The sequence below is a fragment of the Eretmochelys imbricata genome, chromosome 1 (genome assembly GCF_965152235.1).
Source record: "Eretmochelys imbricata isolate rEreImb1 chromosome 1, rEreImb1.hap1, whole genome shotgun sequence".
In the NCBI taxonomy this organism is placed as follows: domain Eukaryota; kingdom Metazoa; phylum Chordata; order Testudines; family Cheloniidae; genus Eretmochelys; species Eretmochelys imbricata.
The window spans coordinates 112,429,791-112,445,637 of NC_135572.1; the positions used below are offsets into that span (position 1 = coordinate 112,429,791).

The 15,847-nt window shown below is 42.8% G+C and overlaps 1 protein-coding gene across 1 annotated transcript in view; it reads right to left on the reverse strand.

Moving 5' to 3' along the window:
- Positions 1 to 1,002: 1,002 nt before the first annotated feature.
- The window catches only part of DCUN1D2 (defective in cullin neddylation 1 domain containing 2), a 57,285-nt gene continuing 42,440 nt past the window's right edge, over positions 1,003 to 15,847 (reverse strand). The window contains exons 6-7 of the mRNA XM_077813874.1: positions 11,351 to 11,447; positions 1,003 to 10,213 (exon numbers count right to left, since the gene is read on the reverse strand). Coding sequence (XP_077670000.1) covers positions 10,134 to 10,213; positions 11,351 to 11,447 — 177 coding nt within the window. The 3' untranslated portion in view covers positions 1,003 to 10,133. The remainder of the gene's footprint in view (positions 10,214 to 11,350; positions 11,448 to 15,847) is intronic.

Sequence of the window (15,847 nt, forward strand, 5' to 3'; positions counted from 1 at the left end):
GCTCCCATGGCAAAGGGGCAGCACGTGCTACTGCATTTTTCTAGTCAGATTTCTATACCAGACCCATCTCCCTAGTATTCTAGTGTTGCCTTAGCACCAGCTTTAATAGAGTGTCCACCCTAACTTTCAGAGTAGCAGCCGTGTTAGTCTGTATTCGCAAAAAGAAAAGGAGGACTTGTGGCACCTTAGAGACTAACCCATTTATTTGAGCATGAGCTTTCGTGAGCTACAGCTCACTATGCATCCGATGAAGTGAGCTGTGGCTCACGAAAGCTCATGCTCAAATAAATGGGTTAGTCTCTAAGGTGCCACAAGTCCTCCTTTTCTTTTCACCCTAACTTTGATGCTACAGGCACTTGATTACATTTTCTACCTTGCTCCAAGACTGCTTCAGTGACAAAGAAAAACTACCTGGTTTACTTATTAAAACCATGGAGCTCCATATTCCCATTGTCATAAGTTACATAACTTCTTTAAAAAAGCAAGGTGTCTGCCACCTCCCATTAGTGCACTTTCATATCAATTATTAAAAACCATAGCATAACATGTCCACATGATTTAAGGCTAGATATATGTGAGATCAATAAAAAGAGATAGGGGCCTAGAACTGCTCCCTAAGGAGTACAGGTGGTGTGCTGGAAAGAATGCCATTGGAAATCAAGATCTATGAGCGGATAGAGAATTGAGGCGGAAGGAGTTGATGCTAGGAAGTTTATTTGGGAGTTTGCAGCCTGGACCTGAGACAGATGTTTGGTCAACTACATTGTAGCTTAATGATTCCATCACTGCAGTTAAACAGCGCAAGAAGGATTTCTAAACTTTTTGAAATATAAGACTGCCCAGCTAAGCAAAATGGACAATTTTCTTTTAAGCTTAAATACTAAAAACCTCATTTTTGTTAGATCTTTGTAATCTGCTGAATGACTTAATAAGAATGCAAGGATCTAACAAATACGCTGAACTGTAAAACCACAAGATTTCCAAATGAGAAAAGAGACGAAAACCAAACACCAAACAATTTATTGTTTTTGATGCGTTATATTGAAAGTCTATTTATTCTTTTTCCATTATCATAAAATTTACAGATGTACAGCTTACTTAGCAGCAAGACTCTCATGAGGTGCATTGCATGAGTGAATGCCTGCAGGCTTGTTCTCCTTAACATGACACATGATAAATCACATTGATTTAGAACTATCAAGTACAAACTCCATGATTAATTTAAGATATTCTAACAAGTCAAACCAAACAAATTGGCACCAACTTTAAAAAAAATACACAGTGTGTCTAGGCACTAATATTGTATGCAGTGAACAACCTGATGACAGATTTTTGTATAATTTTTCTGTTATAAACAGGTCAGCTTAGATGTTATCAATATACCATTTTACCTAAATGCCAAATCATAGCTAGTCCCCTTTGAATAAGTTTGAACAAAGGACAAAAGCAACCGGTAAAGTAAAGTAATTATGTGAAAGCAAGATATTTATATTTAATGTGTCTCTGGCTTAACAGCCAAGAGGTATTGTTCTGTGCTATTATGTAAGAGGATCTAGGCTAAATTCCAGACACAGCCTCAGAGGTGCAGAAGACCAGTAGCAACAAGGAAGTGGGATACTCCACCTAAGCAATAATGAAGTGCCTACTGGCCAGCTAATTTCACAAACTGCACTGTGGAACTCCTGTCCAGTCTTCCTTACATGGAATCTGTTTTCCAGAAAGAGCCCTAATAGAAGTAAGGCTTAAAAGTGGGTGGATAAAGGTGTGTGTGTCCAGGGAAACCATAGATCCTCTGGAGCACTGAGCACCCCCTTCCTCTCAGAGTCAGAAGGGCAAAAGCAGACAAGCCCAACCTGGTTGCAAGACTCAGCTGAATGATAACCTCTGTATTTTTAAAATGTTTTCCTTTAATACAGATGAATTTTATATAGTACATAAATTTAAAAAAAGAGGAAGGGGTGTCAATTAGATTGATTCTAGCAAGTGTTCAGCATAACCAAATGTTTCACAAGCTCTCCTGTAATGGAAGCTACCCAGTTGCCTATAATAGAACTATAGATTAACGCAATTCATGCTTAGTTTGTAATGTACATAACTATATTTCAGGTCAACATTGTTTGATAAAGGACTATGCTATTGCATTTGGTTGGATAAATATAGTTGAGGATATTGGAAAGTGTTAAACATTTCATATCTAATGGCTACAGACTATTCACCTATTTGGTTTTGTAAAAACAATGCAATCCTTTTTGCTTTTCTTGCTTTAGCTGCATTTGATTTCTGTAGAATAATTTAAATTATGCATACAAATGTATTTCTAAGCAGAAGCTTCAGAGGTTAGTTAAAGTAAAATAGTTTTATTTCTTAGTTACTATAAATATTATATACTAATTGCCCATATAGATAGGAGAAAGTTGTCTAAGGACAGAGATACTGACATCTAGTGGATAAACTGTCAAGCAAGATGTGTTTACAAATGCTCAATACGGGTAGAACTAGACTAAGAACAATAAAAAAAATGCCAATGGTTTAGTTAGAACACTTCTGCTATGGAACTTATTACAGGACATTTCAGGATTCAGACAAATACAGATTCCCATCCTCACTTTTTACCAGCATGCACAATTTAAATTCATACAAGTGGAAGAAAGAATGGGGTAATATTTCCCTTGTCAACATGATATTTATGGAGAGATGCTTTATTATTGGAGGTTGTCTTGACATATTAGAAGTCAAGTATTTATTAACAAGTCAAAATGTTAAGAGTTTTTTTTAAATATGATGAGTCCTGCAGATCTTCATGACTGATGAAGCAAAATGGTACAACAGGTTACGAAATGTTTACATTATTGATATAGAATATGATCTAAAGATCAATCAATCAATAAATTACATAGCTCAGAAGATTAGCTAATGCCTTTAAGGGTCTTGTGACAATTCAACTCTGACTAAAGGAAAGATCAATCATAGTTGTAAGTAACTTACAGCTCTTTGCTTTAACAAAAACTTTTACAATGATGACGACATACTCAGCAGGATGAGGTAGTGTTTACAAGAGCCCTGTATGTTAAAGTAATATGTTGAATACTTTCCAATGAAACCTCTCTATCATATGCACTTTTTGTGCTTATGGATAGGAAGACACTGTTGAGAAAGACCAGATTAATCCCTTGTGCTAAACCACAGCGGTCACCTGCGGAAAGGTACAGATCATAGGAAAACAGAGATGATTGACCAGATTCAGACTTGGTATAAACAGATGCAACTCCACTGAAGTCAGTGATATTGCATGGACTTACACCATAAGAAGATGTTAGTCACCCTGTGGAGTAACTATGCTTCTTTGAGACATGCATCCCAATGGGTGCTCCATTTCAGGTGCTCATGCTCCTCTTGAGCCCTGGATCCGACATTTTCCATTATCATGGTCCATTTGGCCTATGAATGTGTCTTATGTATCCTTGCACCTCGCACTGAGGCTATGTAGGGCTGTGTGAATCCCTCGGTTCCTTCTCCATCCAAATGTTGCACAGAGAACAGTCTGAAGCAGAGGGGAAGGAGGGCAGGTAGTGGAGCACACAGAGCAACACACATTTCAGAGAACCACAGTTACTGCACAGGGTGAGTAACCTCTTCTTCTTCGAGTAGTGTCCCTAAGGGTGCTGCGCTTCTTGCGGAGATACTACTTGGGAGTCACCTGGAGCAGGGAGCTTCAGAATTGAGTCCAGAACTGAAGACAGGACCACAGTACCAAGTGCTGCTCCTGAACTGGAGGCATGGAACAAGACTTCGTGTTGTATGTACTAAACGTATGTACTGAAGATACTGGAATGTTTTTGAGTCATGCCCTGGATGTTGTGATCTGGTAGAATGTGCAGTCACCGGGGGGGTGGGGGGGAGGAAGGATTTGAGCACCAGCTGCACCATAACAAGTGACAATACACACGGAGATCCACCTCGACAATCTCTTGGCAGAAGTCATGGACCGCAATGGAAACAAACAGTCTAGGTGACTTCTGAAATTGATTGGTCCTGTCTAGATAGAAGGGCATTGTCATCCTAATCTCTAAGGTATGAAAAGAACTCTTCTGTTGAGACTTTTGTGGTTTTGGAAAAAGCCAGAAGATAACTGGACTGGTTAAGATGAAATTCTGATAGTACCTTAGGTAAGAATTTATGGTGTGGATGTAAAGAGACCTTGTCCTTGAATAACTCCATAAAGTGGGAAGGAGGGTCTGCCATCAAGGCCCCAATTTCTCTGACCATACCGGCCAACATAATAGCTACTAAACAGGCAGTCCTCCCTGGATAAGTGAAGCAAAGAGCAGATTGTCCTTGGTTTGAATGGAGGTCTTGAGAGACATCTAAGTACAAAGTTGAAGTTCCCAGTTGGAGTGGGGTCCCTAACTTGGGGAAGAGTTTTCCCAAAACCTTAATAAATCTAAAGACACGGGGTGAGCAAATACAGAAACTCCTTCTACTGGAGGATGAAAAGCTGATATTGCAGCCAAATAAACCTTAAATCAAGCTAACTGATAAAGAAATCAAACTTAAGTCCAACAGGTAGTCCAAAATAGCTGAAAGCAACAAGGATTCAGACACGAGTCGGTGGCGCCGACACCAATGGCTGACTCTATTCCACTTCTGCAGGTTAATAATTTGGGTTGACTGCTTTCTACTATTCAGTAACATTTATTGTAGTTCCACAGAACAGGTAGATTCTAATCACACGAACCATTAAGGAACCATGCCCTGAGATGGAGGATCCGTAAGTTGGGATGAAGTAAATGACCCTTGTCTGGGGAGAGGAGATGAGGAATGATAAGAAGTTTGGTTGCTGTGTGGATGTACAGCTGAAACAGGTAAGGATACCAAGTTTGTCTCGGCCTGGTCGGTACTATAAGCATAACGCTGACCGTATCATGTCTGATCCTGTTCATTAGTCTCCGTATTCGCACTGTTGGAGGAAATGCATAGAATAGACTCTTCGTGCAAGATAGGAGAAAGGTGTCTCCCAGAGACTGATAGCTTAGACACCCTCTTGAGAAAAAACATACAATACTTCTTGTTAGCTTTGGTGTACTGAACTCCAGGGAGGTAAACGGTTGAAATTTGGATCTGATGGGCTGTACAACAGTTCCACAGCTTTATTGCTTCAGTGCACAAGGAGTGGGATCTTGTTCTCCCCCTTGTTTGTTGACATAGAACAGGCAGGCCAAATTGTCTGTCATGATCTTAATGCATTTGCCCTGATGACGGGTAGGAAATGAAGACAAGCATTCCTGATTGCCCTGAGTTCCAACAGGTTGATGTGGAGACTGGTTTCCCTCTGCCCTGAGCTGTGATGGCACTGTGGTGAGCTCCCCATTCCAGCAAAGACGTATCTGTTGTCACAATTATTGTTGGAGTTGGGTGAACAACAGGAGTGCCTACATAAACGTTGAGTTGATCTTTTCACCAGTCTAGGGACTTCTTTACATGGAGAGGGACTGTGACCTGCTTGTCCAAACTGTGTCTGGTTTGTGAACAGAATGTTCTGAGCCAGCCCTGGGAGCAGCAGTCATAGTCTTGCATGATTGGTCATGAAGGCGCAAGCTGCCATATGACCCAGAAGCTGTAGACAGTTTCTTTCTGAGGATTAAAGTCTCCCTTCAATGGTCCTGATTAGATGTAATAAAGTTAAGAATCTTTCCATGGGAAGGTATGCTATGGTTGTCATTGAATTCAAATTCACTGTATGAACTGTATTCTCTGTACAGGGATCAGTGTGGATTTTCTTACATTGAGCTGAAGACCCAATTCCTGGAAAAGAGAGAGTGATGTCTGAGCAGATGACAGCACTACTTGGTAAGACTGACCCTTGAGCAGCCAGTTGAGGTATGGGAAAACTAAAATCGCTTCTTGACGAAGATAAACAGCCACTACCGCAAGGACCTTTGAGAACACCCGTAGGATCAAGGAAAGGCCAGAGGGAAGTATTCTGTATTAAAAATGTTCCTGGGCTATAGTAGAACATAGATATTTTCTGTTAAATGGGTATCTCACTATATGGAAGTTGGTTTTCAGCCCTGGACCTACAAGACACCTCTCCGCTGCCTCTGATATACGGATTATATCAGAGTCAGAGTCGCCATCCTGAATTTATGAGACTTTACAAACTTGTTTAATAGCCTAAGATCCAAAATCTGGTCTCCACCCTCCATCCTTCTTTGGCACAAGGAAATATCTCAAATAGAATCCCCTATTCCTGTGAGGAGCTGGGACTGGCTCTATTGCTCTTAATTGAAAGAGAATCTATTTCTTGCTTCAGTAAAGGCTTGAGAGAGAGAGGGAGGGATGGATAAAAAATGGACAGGGTAGCCTGATGTTATGACCTTTATGACCCACTTGGCTGTAGTGATCCACCTCCAAGCATGCTGGAAAGGGAAAAGCAGTCTTCAAAAAGGGAGAGATGGGCAAAGGGTTACAAGCTGCTGAATCAGAGGTGTGGGAGGATTCAAACCCTTGACCAACTGGTCAAAATTGTTGTTTCAATGATGATTTGGAACTTTTGGAAGAAGGAGGAGCTGCTTTTTTTCTCTGGAACATATGCCTCTTCATGGGGGGTTTGGTGCATCCAGAGATCTTAAAACGGCCATGGAGTCTGTCAATGTGTGAAGAGACTCATCTGTGGTTTCTGCAAACAGCTTTCAACCATCAAAGGGGAGACATTCAACAGTGTTCTGAACCTCTCTCGGAAACCCTGAGAGTTGGAGCCATGGCACCCTGCGCATAACTACTACCACACAGATGGAGCTGGCATTGGTGTATGTAGCATCCAAGAACGCTTGAGAAGTTCTAGCTAATAACTGACCCCCGGCAATAATGGCATGAAATTGGTTCCTCTGTTCCTGTAGAAAATCAATAAAAAGATTGTAAATGCATGAGTTTGTGAAATTATTATTTGGCCATAACTGCCTGATAGTTTGCGATCTGAAACTGCAGAGTTGAGGAAGAATAGGACTTCCATCCAAAGAGGTCTAAATGCTTTTGGCCCTTGTCATATGGGGTAGACTGAGTAGTATTGCTTACCCAACTCATTTACCACATCCACCACCAGAGAATTAGGTAAATGATTCGAGAATAAAAATTCAGAATCCTTTTATCCACCTGTTTTCAAGTTAGTGGAATGTTACAAGATGTTTGTCAAACTGTCTTTGCTCGGTCCAGGAACACCTCATTAATGAGTAGTGCAACTCTAGTGAGTGTTGCAGATTGCAAAAGGTCAAGCAATTTGTGTTGCAAATCCTTGACCTCTTTGAGTGGTATCTGAAGAGTACTGGCTACTCACTTTATAAGGTTCTGAAATTGCAGGAAATCATCAACCATCGATGGTGGTGGAGGTATAACTGCCACATCTGGAGATGATAAAGAGATAGGAGTGAGGGCTGGCTTCTTCATCTGCCCTAGACTTCTGTTCTTCAAACGTTTCCTTGTATTGGGGACCTGGTTGGGGAGTAGAGAATTGAACATCTCTAACCTTCCAATGTGTCAGAACTGGTTTCTGACAAGTTGCTATCAGTACTCAGCCCAGGGATCCCAGTATGGCCATTGGGAGGAACCAAATGGGAGAGAAAGTGGCATCTAGGGTTGGTCCCACCATCCTTGGTGTCAAGCCTGAGGATCTTCCCTATGGGAGTCAAATGACAGATTTCTATGTGGATGTGCAAGAGAACCCTGGATGAGACTGAAGGAAGTCTTCCTCCTCCTTGGGTATCCTCCAATGGCGGAGCACAAGTGGAAAAGGGTGGAGAGTCCAGCAGTACCAGAGAGCGATGGTAGTCCAGAGACTGGGCTCTTGATACCAAGAAGCATTTAGTACCCATGAGCAGTAGAGATTCTGGTCCATCAGCCATTGATAAGTCATTTGAGTATCTGAATTCCTGTGGTACCAAGCGAAGGATCGGTATCGCCATGGTAGTGTGCTTGGGAATGGAAGCAGACAGTACTATAGATTTTGAGCATACCAAAGTAGGTACCGGTGGTGTCACACACTTCGGTTGTGTGATATTGGGTTGTCCCAACTGGGGAGGTGCCAATGATAAAGCCATGCTCAGTGGTAATGGGCTGGAGAAGCGCTTATCCTTGTCCTCCTTGTCCCCTATAGTCAGTACCAGGGCTCTGTCAGAACTCTGGGACTATTTGGACTCACTGGTATTGGAGGAGTCTTTCACCTCTATGGTATGAAGCAGAGAGGTTGAGGCTTCTGATACCATGGACTTAGTGGGGGACCAAGAGCTTTTGAGAACAGTCTCCTTATGATGGGATCCAGTGCTCCTCTTTTTGGGAGACTTCACTGTGGCCTCACAAGTCTTCCCCTTACTAGAGGAGATCTGTGCTGAGGTCAAAGGGGCATTGGATCTGTTCGGAGACAGATGTCCAAAGCAGGGATATCCTGACATGACTCTCTAAAGCAGGTCGAAGGGAGTGCTCCATCAGCAGCAGCCTCAACTTGATCTCCTGGTTCTTCCTTGCCCTGGATTTAAGGGTCAGGCAGAAGTCTCCTTCTAGTAGACATGCGACTCTCCCAAGCGGTGGACTTAAGAGTGGCTGCCGCTGACTGGGAGATGTTTGAATCCTGTAGAGCTAAGTACACCATGCCAGGAGAGAAAGGCTTCCCAGAGGGAGGGAGAGGCAAAAAGTTAATCCTCACGCTACTTATCTACTAACAACTATTTAATGCTAACACTAAACTATAAACAAGAAGTTAGCCAAGGCACGTTCCAGGCAGACGCATTAGGGATCTAGCTCAGGCCAAGGAGGAACTGAGAACGAACTGAGGGTGGATTGCCTGCACAACCCTATGTAGCCTTGGTGTGAGGTTTAAAGATATTTAGGATGCTTGTGTGGGCCAAATGAACACGGCTAATGGAAAATCTCTGATCAAGGGTTTAAGGCACATTCGCACCTGAAGTGGAGCACCCACAGGGACACTATTCAAAGAAGAACTATTATTTGTTTTACAGAATATTTAGAACAAGAAGCAAGAGGCTTCATAATGTAGAGAAAAAAAATCACCCCCCTGCCAAAGGTTTTTGAGAAGGGGAGTTAAGATATACTGTCCATAGTGTGGTTGTGTGTGTTTATTTTCCCCCTTCCTTTTTGGGGTTGAGATCATATCAGGAACTGCGTGCACAGAATATTGCATTTAAATGGAACCTAGCTATTTTACGGTAAATTGAAGGCTACTAAAATCCTCAAATCCCACCAATTCATTATTTACAAAAAAGTAAATGGAAAATGTAAAGATGAAGAAAAACTGAATTATGTTTATCTATCAATTATGAATTATAAAAATGTGTCTTTGGTTGTTTTAGGGTCTATTTAAAAAAGACTAATCAATCAACAGTGTAAATAATCATATTCAAACCATTCTTGGAGTCAAAACAATGTAGAGCAGTCCTTGTGCAGCAATGCTATTGATAGCTAACATAACCACACACACATCAGGTGAACACTGTGATGAAGAAGTTGATCTTACAAGGGGAAAAAAACAGTCATGGTCTGTACATTTCTGAGAGCGTAAAAATATAAATCTAGAATCCTGGCACCAAGAAAAAAGTGTCAGTAAGTGTTTTGTTACAAGTTTATGTTAGGGCAGATACTTACACAGAGCTGACTTGTATAAAAATACACCATACTACATAAGTTTTATTTAGGGATTTAATTTATATACCACAAATACTGCTTTTAATATAAGTACAATATAATACAGTTTTAATTATGTAACTGCTGGTGTTCATCTTGGATCATGAACTGAATGGCATGCCGTGCTGTCAAAACTTTAAAATGGCTTCTAGTTAAACTTCTCCAAAGTATAAAATCATGCAAAATCTACATCCTATATGATACAACCAGCACAATAATTGAAGCCAATATCCTATGAACAGCCTGGGCTATCTTGAGTTTCTTCTTGCTGTGTCCATGAGTCAGCCATCATTTTCTTTAGGCAGAAAGGCGCAATTTCAAGTTTTGTCAGTGGCATCTTGCCACGACTATTAAAACCAGTGACGGTGTGCAGTTATTGGAGAAAAGGTCTTCATTACCTGATAGAGTTCAGACTGCAAACTTAGTCCATTTGGAAGTGTCTGTGGTTAGGAGGTTTTACGCTTTACTCCTGTGACTACTGGTCGTGCATATTCCACAAAATCATCTATGAGAACAGGCCATGCTCCTAAAGAGAAGTCAAACAATGTAAAAAGTCATAAAACTTAAAATAAATCTATTTAGTTTTTAAACACAAGGGATATCAACTTCGCAGCATGACCTATATCTTAGTCATTGGACTGGATATAACAAGGTGATGGCATGGGCAATCTGCACAAAGAAAACGTGCCTAACTAATAAAAGAAAACATTAAAGCATGTTCTCTCTGAGCTATACTTCATAGCGAAAATTATTTGCAAGTTGTATCATAATTCATATTATGAGATGTTTATAATAAACTTGAGTTCAAAGCAAGATCATGGTACTCCTATTAGAGACATTCATATAATGGGAACTATTCACATGCATAAAGATACTCAACATGTGTACATGTTTGTATATTTGGGACCACAGCATAACATATGTTCATGAGAATATCAAAATGCAGAAAGATATTTGTCCTTAATATTTTTTTACTAGAGCAGATAATGTTTAGTTTTTATTATTAGACATTTACATCGATTATGAACTAATGAATATTTTCATAAACTTAATTTTCACTTCCAGACTTCTATATGCTATTAAAAAGCTATTTTTGTGTAGATATTTTTCTAAGTTTAGTAGCCTTAGAATCATAGAATCATAGAATATCAGGGTTGGAAGGGACCTCAGGAGGTCATCTAGTCTAACCCCGTGCTCAAAGCAGGACCAATCCCCAATTTTTGCCCCAGATCCCTAAACAGCCCCCTCAAGGATTGAACTCACAACCCTGGGTTTAGCAGGCCAATGCTCAAACCACTGAGCTATCCCTCCCCCCCCAGCTTAGCTTAATTAAATTAGCTTAATTTAAAGCTAATAAAGATTTTTGTATGAAAATACACAGTATTATTTTGGCTCCTGTAACATAAAATGTTAGATAGCACATACTGTACCAATGCAGTCCAGGACTGCTTACCTTCATCTGCATATTAAAGCAAGATCCTGTTCAGCCTACTTACAGGCAACATTCTCGGCAGCAAATATGATCTAGTATATTTGTAGCTCTGCTCCCGATAGCAGACATTTTAAAACATTGGGTGTAAATTGTGTTTTGGTGTTTATTCACAACATTATTTCAATTTTGCTAAATCCAATTTTTAAAAATATTAAAATTCATATTAATTACCTTCTTCATCATAGTTTGACATATCATCTGCAATCATATTTCCAAAGTCTAACAGAAGATTCCAAGTATCTTTTGGGATTGATCTTTTATGGTGTTCCTATGTAATATGGAAACAAATTATATTGTTTAAGATACAAGTTATTTTCAAATTCTGCAGTTACCTTAAATCCAGATTTCACTAAAAAAAACAAAAACAAAAAAACTTACATTGTTATATACTAACACCATCTTGTAGAATCCTCTTTACTAACACTGAAAGCTTTCTAAGAAAACTACTAAATAAAAAATTTCTAAAAAAGGTAACTGTATAGAGCACATTTAATAGTACTGATTTATTTCTCCTGATCCACTCACATCAATTAATTATTATTATTATTTTTAGAACAGTGACTGTTAGGATCAAGCACTCAGACAAGCAACCAGCCAAAGTCCAGATCCCTACTCCCCATTTGCAATTCTGGTTGCTTCAGCAGGAGATCAGACTATATTTCCTAACTTCCTCCCCAATTTGGAAAGCTGCAAGATCAGCTCCACTTCTGCCCAGCAGGGGAAAAATAGTGTCACCAGATGGCATGAGGAATCAAAAAACTGGTATGTGGGTGGGTGGGTACAGAGGGTACAGGCTGAGACAGGCATAAGGTTGCTGGAGAGAGGCCAGGAGATTGTGGATGAAAACAGTCAATGGCAAAGGGGAGAAACCCATTCACGGGTGGGCAGCAGGCTAGATATACCACCAAAAAAAACTAGGGAGGTGCTATAATGGAACCAAAACAAACCTCTGGTGCTTCCATATGTATGTGAGTCCCTATTAGATCATAAGCATTTCAAAAAATACTACCCTTTCCACTGCCTCACACAGCTTTTAGTGGAGTAGCAGCAGCAGCAGAGAAATACCTATAACAAATATGTTTTAAAAACAAGAGTATTCTTCGGGTTTTGCACTGGGACTCACAGGTCAGAGCACCTCAAGATTTAAGCCAGCAGTCCCCAGATTTTTGAGGGCCATGCTGCCTCTGCCTCTGGAGCCGGGCATGGCTGGGGGAGCGGGGGGAGAGACGAAGCAGACATGGGTAAGGGGGCCAAGAGCGGGGCCAGGGACCGAACTGCCGCTCAGCTCCTGGCCCTGCTTCTGGCCCCAGCCTCGGCCCCAGGCGGGAATGGAGCCGTGGCCAGGGGCTAAGGCTGGGGTGGGAGCATAGCCGCCGCCAGGCCCACAGCCAGGCGCAAAGCTGCACCGAGGCTGGGGATGGGGCCACGGTTGGGGGCAGGACTGGAACAGAGCTGGGGGCAGGGAGGGACTGGGTGGCGCTCCCTCCCTGCCCCTTCGGGGGCTGGCCTGGATCCGCCGCGTGCCCCCCACCCCCCAAAAGACCCGCCGTGCCCCCCTAGGGGAGCAGGCCCTGTCCCAGGCACAGTAAAATTGCTCCCCCGGGTAAGCACCAGCATTGTATATTGCTAGCGCCTATATACACATATGCATGGGAAAGGATTTTGGGAGGGGTTGAAGGTGTGAGTGTGGAGCGAAAGATTCCTTTGCAGGTTGCGAGAGGCCAAAGCGGGAGGAAGGGAGAAAGGAACGGGTTAACTCAACGATCCAGCTAGGTCTGAAAATAAGAAGCTGACTCCAGCTGCCCAAGGCCAATGCACACAAGCAGACTCTCTAATGCCAAGAAAGACGGGAGCCTGGATTCCAACCCCGACCAGCCGTGAGAAAAGAGAAGTAAGCTGAACAAGACTGCAGGGGACTGCAAAAACTAGTGAGACGGTGAAGGCCAGCGAGGGGGAAAAACAACGGTTTTGCGTCCCTGAAGCCGAGGAAGCCACAGAAAGCCAGTTTGGACTGGTACAAAGAGCACGGGGGACAGAGGTCCCTTAACGAAATGCCCCTGGAAGAACCCAGGACTTAAAAATCCTCTCAAGAGTCAAAGCAAGTCAGAGATCAACAGCGGATCCTGGACGGCCTGTGCACAGGACAGAATTCTCGTCCACCCTTCCCCCTCTTCTTCTTATGTTACACCCAGGCTTGGCCAGCCTTGGGTTGAGTGTCTGTGAGTATGAAAGTGGGTTAGGGCACGGGCACTAACACTTTCTTCCTTCCTTTGAGTGACGGGGGGAGCCCCCACGCTCACTGCTGTTATTTTATTAATAACATGACAGATTTATGTTACCAATATGCCTGAGGCATCAGGTGATTAGGCTGAGGCCGCAGGATCATTAGGGGAGGAGATGAAGGAGCACACCAAGTGACTAAGTTTTAAAGTTTTATTAATAAAATAACAGCAGCTTTCCTGCGCTGTTGATCGGAGAACTTTGGTAGCAGTCGTCCCAGCCACGCATGCGCTGCTCCCTGCCTGCCACAAGGCTAGCCAGTGTGCACAGGCAATCCTTCCTCAGTTCCTTCTCTACTGCACAGTCAGCAACTAGAACTCTGAAGTAGAGGGGAGGAGGGTGGTTCGTGGAGCACCCACAGAGAGACACATCATTATTGCACAAGGTGAGTAATCTTCTCTTCTTCAAGTAATGTCCCTATGTGTGCTCCACTGTAAGTGACTCCCGAACAGTGCCCACCACTGGAGGCTGGGACTTTGGAGTTGAGTCTGATATGGATGATAGTACTGTGGCACTGAATTTGGCATCTGCAGCCAAATCCCCCAGGATGGCACAGTATTCTGCAAAGGTATGTGCAGATGCCCAGGTAGCTGCTCTGCAGATTTCTGATATAGGGATACCCTTGGAGAACGTGATGGAGGAGACCGACCTCCTAGGATGCGTCTGTATTAAAGACAGGCGTATTACATTACACAATTGGTAACAGAGTTTAATACAGTCTGAGACACACTTGGAGAGTCTCTGAGCTGAAATCACTGTACCTTTTGACCTATTTGCAATGCTAGATGAGCCTTTAGTGAACTGATAGAGCCCTGACGTCTTGAGAGTCAACAGGAAGTCTAGGATCACCGGTAGAGTGGATGTATTAGGGATGAAACCTTTGGGCTGGAATCAGATTTGGAATCGCTTCCATTTTTGTAGATAGGTACAGTGAGTAGCTCCTTTCCTACTATGGAATAACACCTCCTGTACCTCCTCAGAGCAAGATGTCTCTATGTGAAAGACCCAGGCTTTGAGATGTAAAATCTGCAGGTCAGGATGCAAAATACACCTCTCATTCTGCGACAGACAGTAAGGAGTGACTGGAAGAATCATCGGTGGACTTAGTGTCAGCTGTGACAGGTAAGGGTACCACATCTGTCTGGGCCAGGTGGGAGCAATCAGTATGATGTTCACTCTCTCTCTTTTCACTGTCAATATTAGTATTTCAGTATTAGAGGGAATGGGGGAAAGGTGTAAAGAAGGCCCTTGTCCAATGGAGGGAGGAGGGCGTCTCCCATGGAGTGTTGTCCGATCTCCGGTCTGGAGCAGTACTGTGGTCATTTCTTGTTCTGGTAAGTAGTGAACAGCTCTAACATCAGTGTCCCCCATTGTTGGAATATGTTATGGAGTACCACCAAATCTATCTCCCATTTGTGGTCATGTGGGAATTGGTGGCTGAGACTGTCCCCCATTGTGTTGTGAATTGCCAGTAAGTAGGCCACTGATATTAAGATATTGTGGGAGATGCACCAGTTCCATAGTTTTAGTGCTTCTACACACAGGGAATGAGACCTGGTACTTCCCTGATCGTTTATGTAATACATACAGGCCATATTGTCCATCATGACTCTTGTGTGCGTATCTTTGACCGTGGGAGGAAGTGAGTGCACACGTTTCTGACCTCTCTGAGTTCTAGTAGGTTGAGGTGAAGACATCTCTCGGCTGGAAACTATTTGTCCTGTATTGTGCGACCACTGAGATGTGCACCCCATCCTCTGAGGGATGCATCGGTGGTCAGAAGCAGAGATGGGGAAGACCGAACAAATGGGATTCCTGTATAGACGTTCACTGGGTCCTTCCACCACTCCAAGGATTGCTTGCCCCTGGTGGGCATCAGTAGCAGTTTCCTTATGTTGTCTGTTCAGCCTGTAAACCAAACCAAACCAAACCATTCTTGGAGGCATTTCATGCGTAGTCTAGCATGAGCGATAACCGATGTGCCCATAGCCATGTGTCCCAAGAGTTGGAGGCACTGTCTGGCTGAAATATGGGGACTGGATTGTACTGTCTCCATCAACGAGGAGAGACTAAGAAATCTGTAATGTGGGATGAGTGCCTTCGCCTGAATGGAGCTGAGGTCGGCTCCTATGAATTCTAGCCTCTGTTCTGGTGTTAATGTCAATTTTTGTTCATTGATCTGTAGGCCCAGATTCTGAAACAGATCCAGTGTGGTCTGAGTGACTTGCTGGGCTTTTGCGAAGGACCATGCCCTTAAAAGGCAATCGTCCATGTCGGGATAAATCATGAAGTCTTGAGAGCATAAGTGGGCTGCCACCACCGAGAGGACTTTGGGAGAATACTCTGGGGGTCAAGGAGAGGCCAAAGGGGAGTTCTCTGTATTGGTAG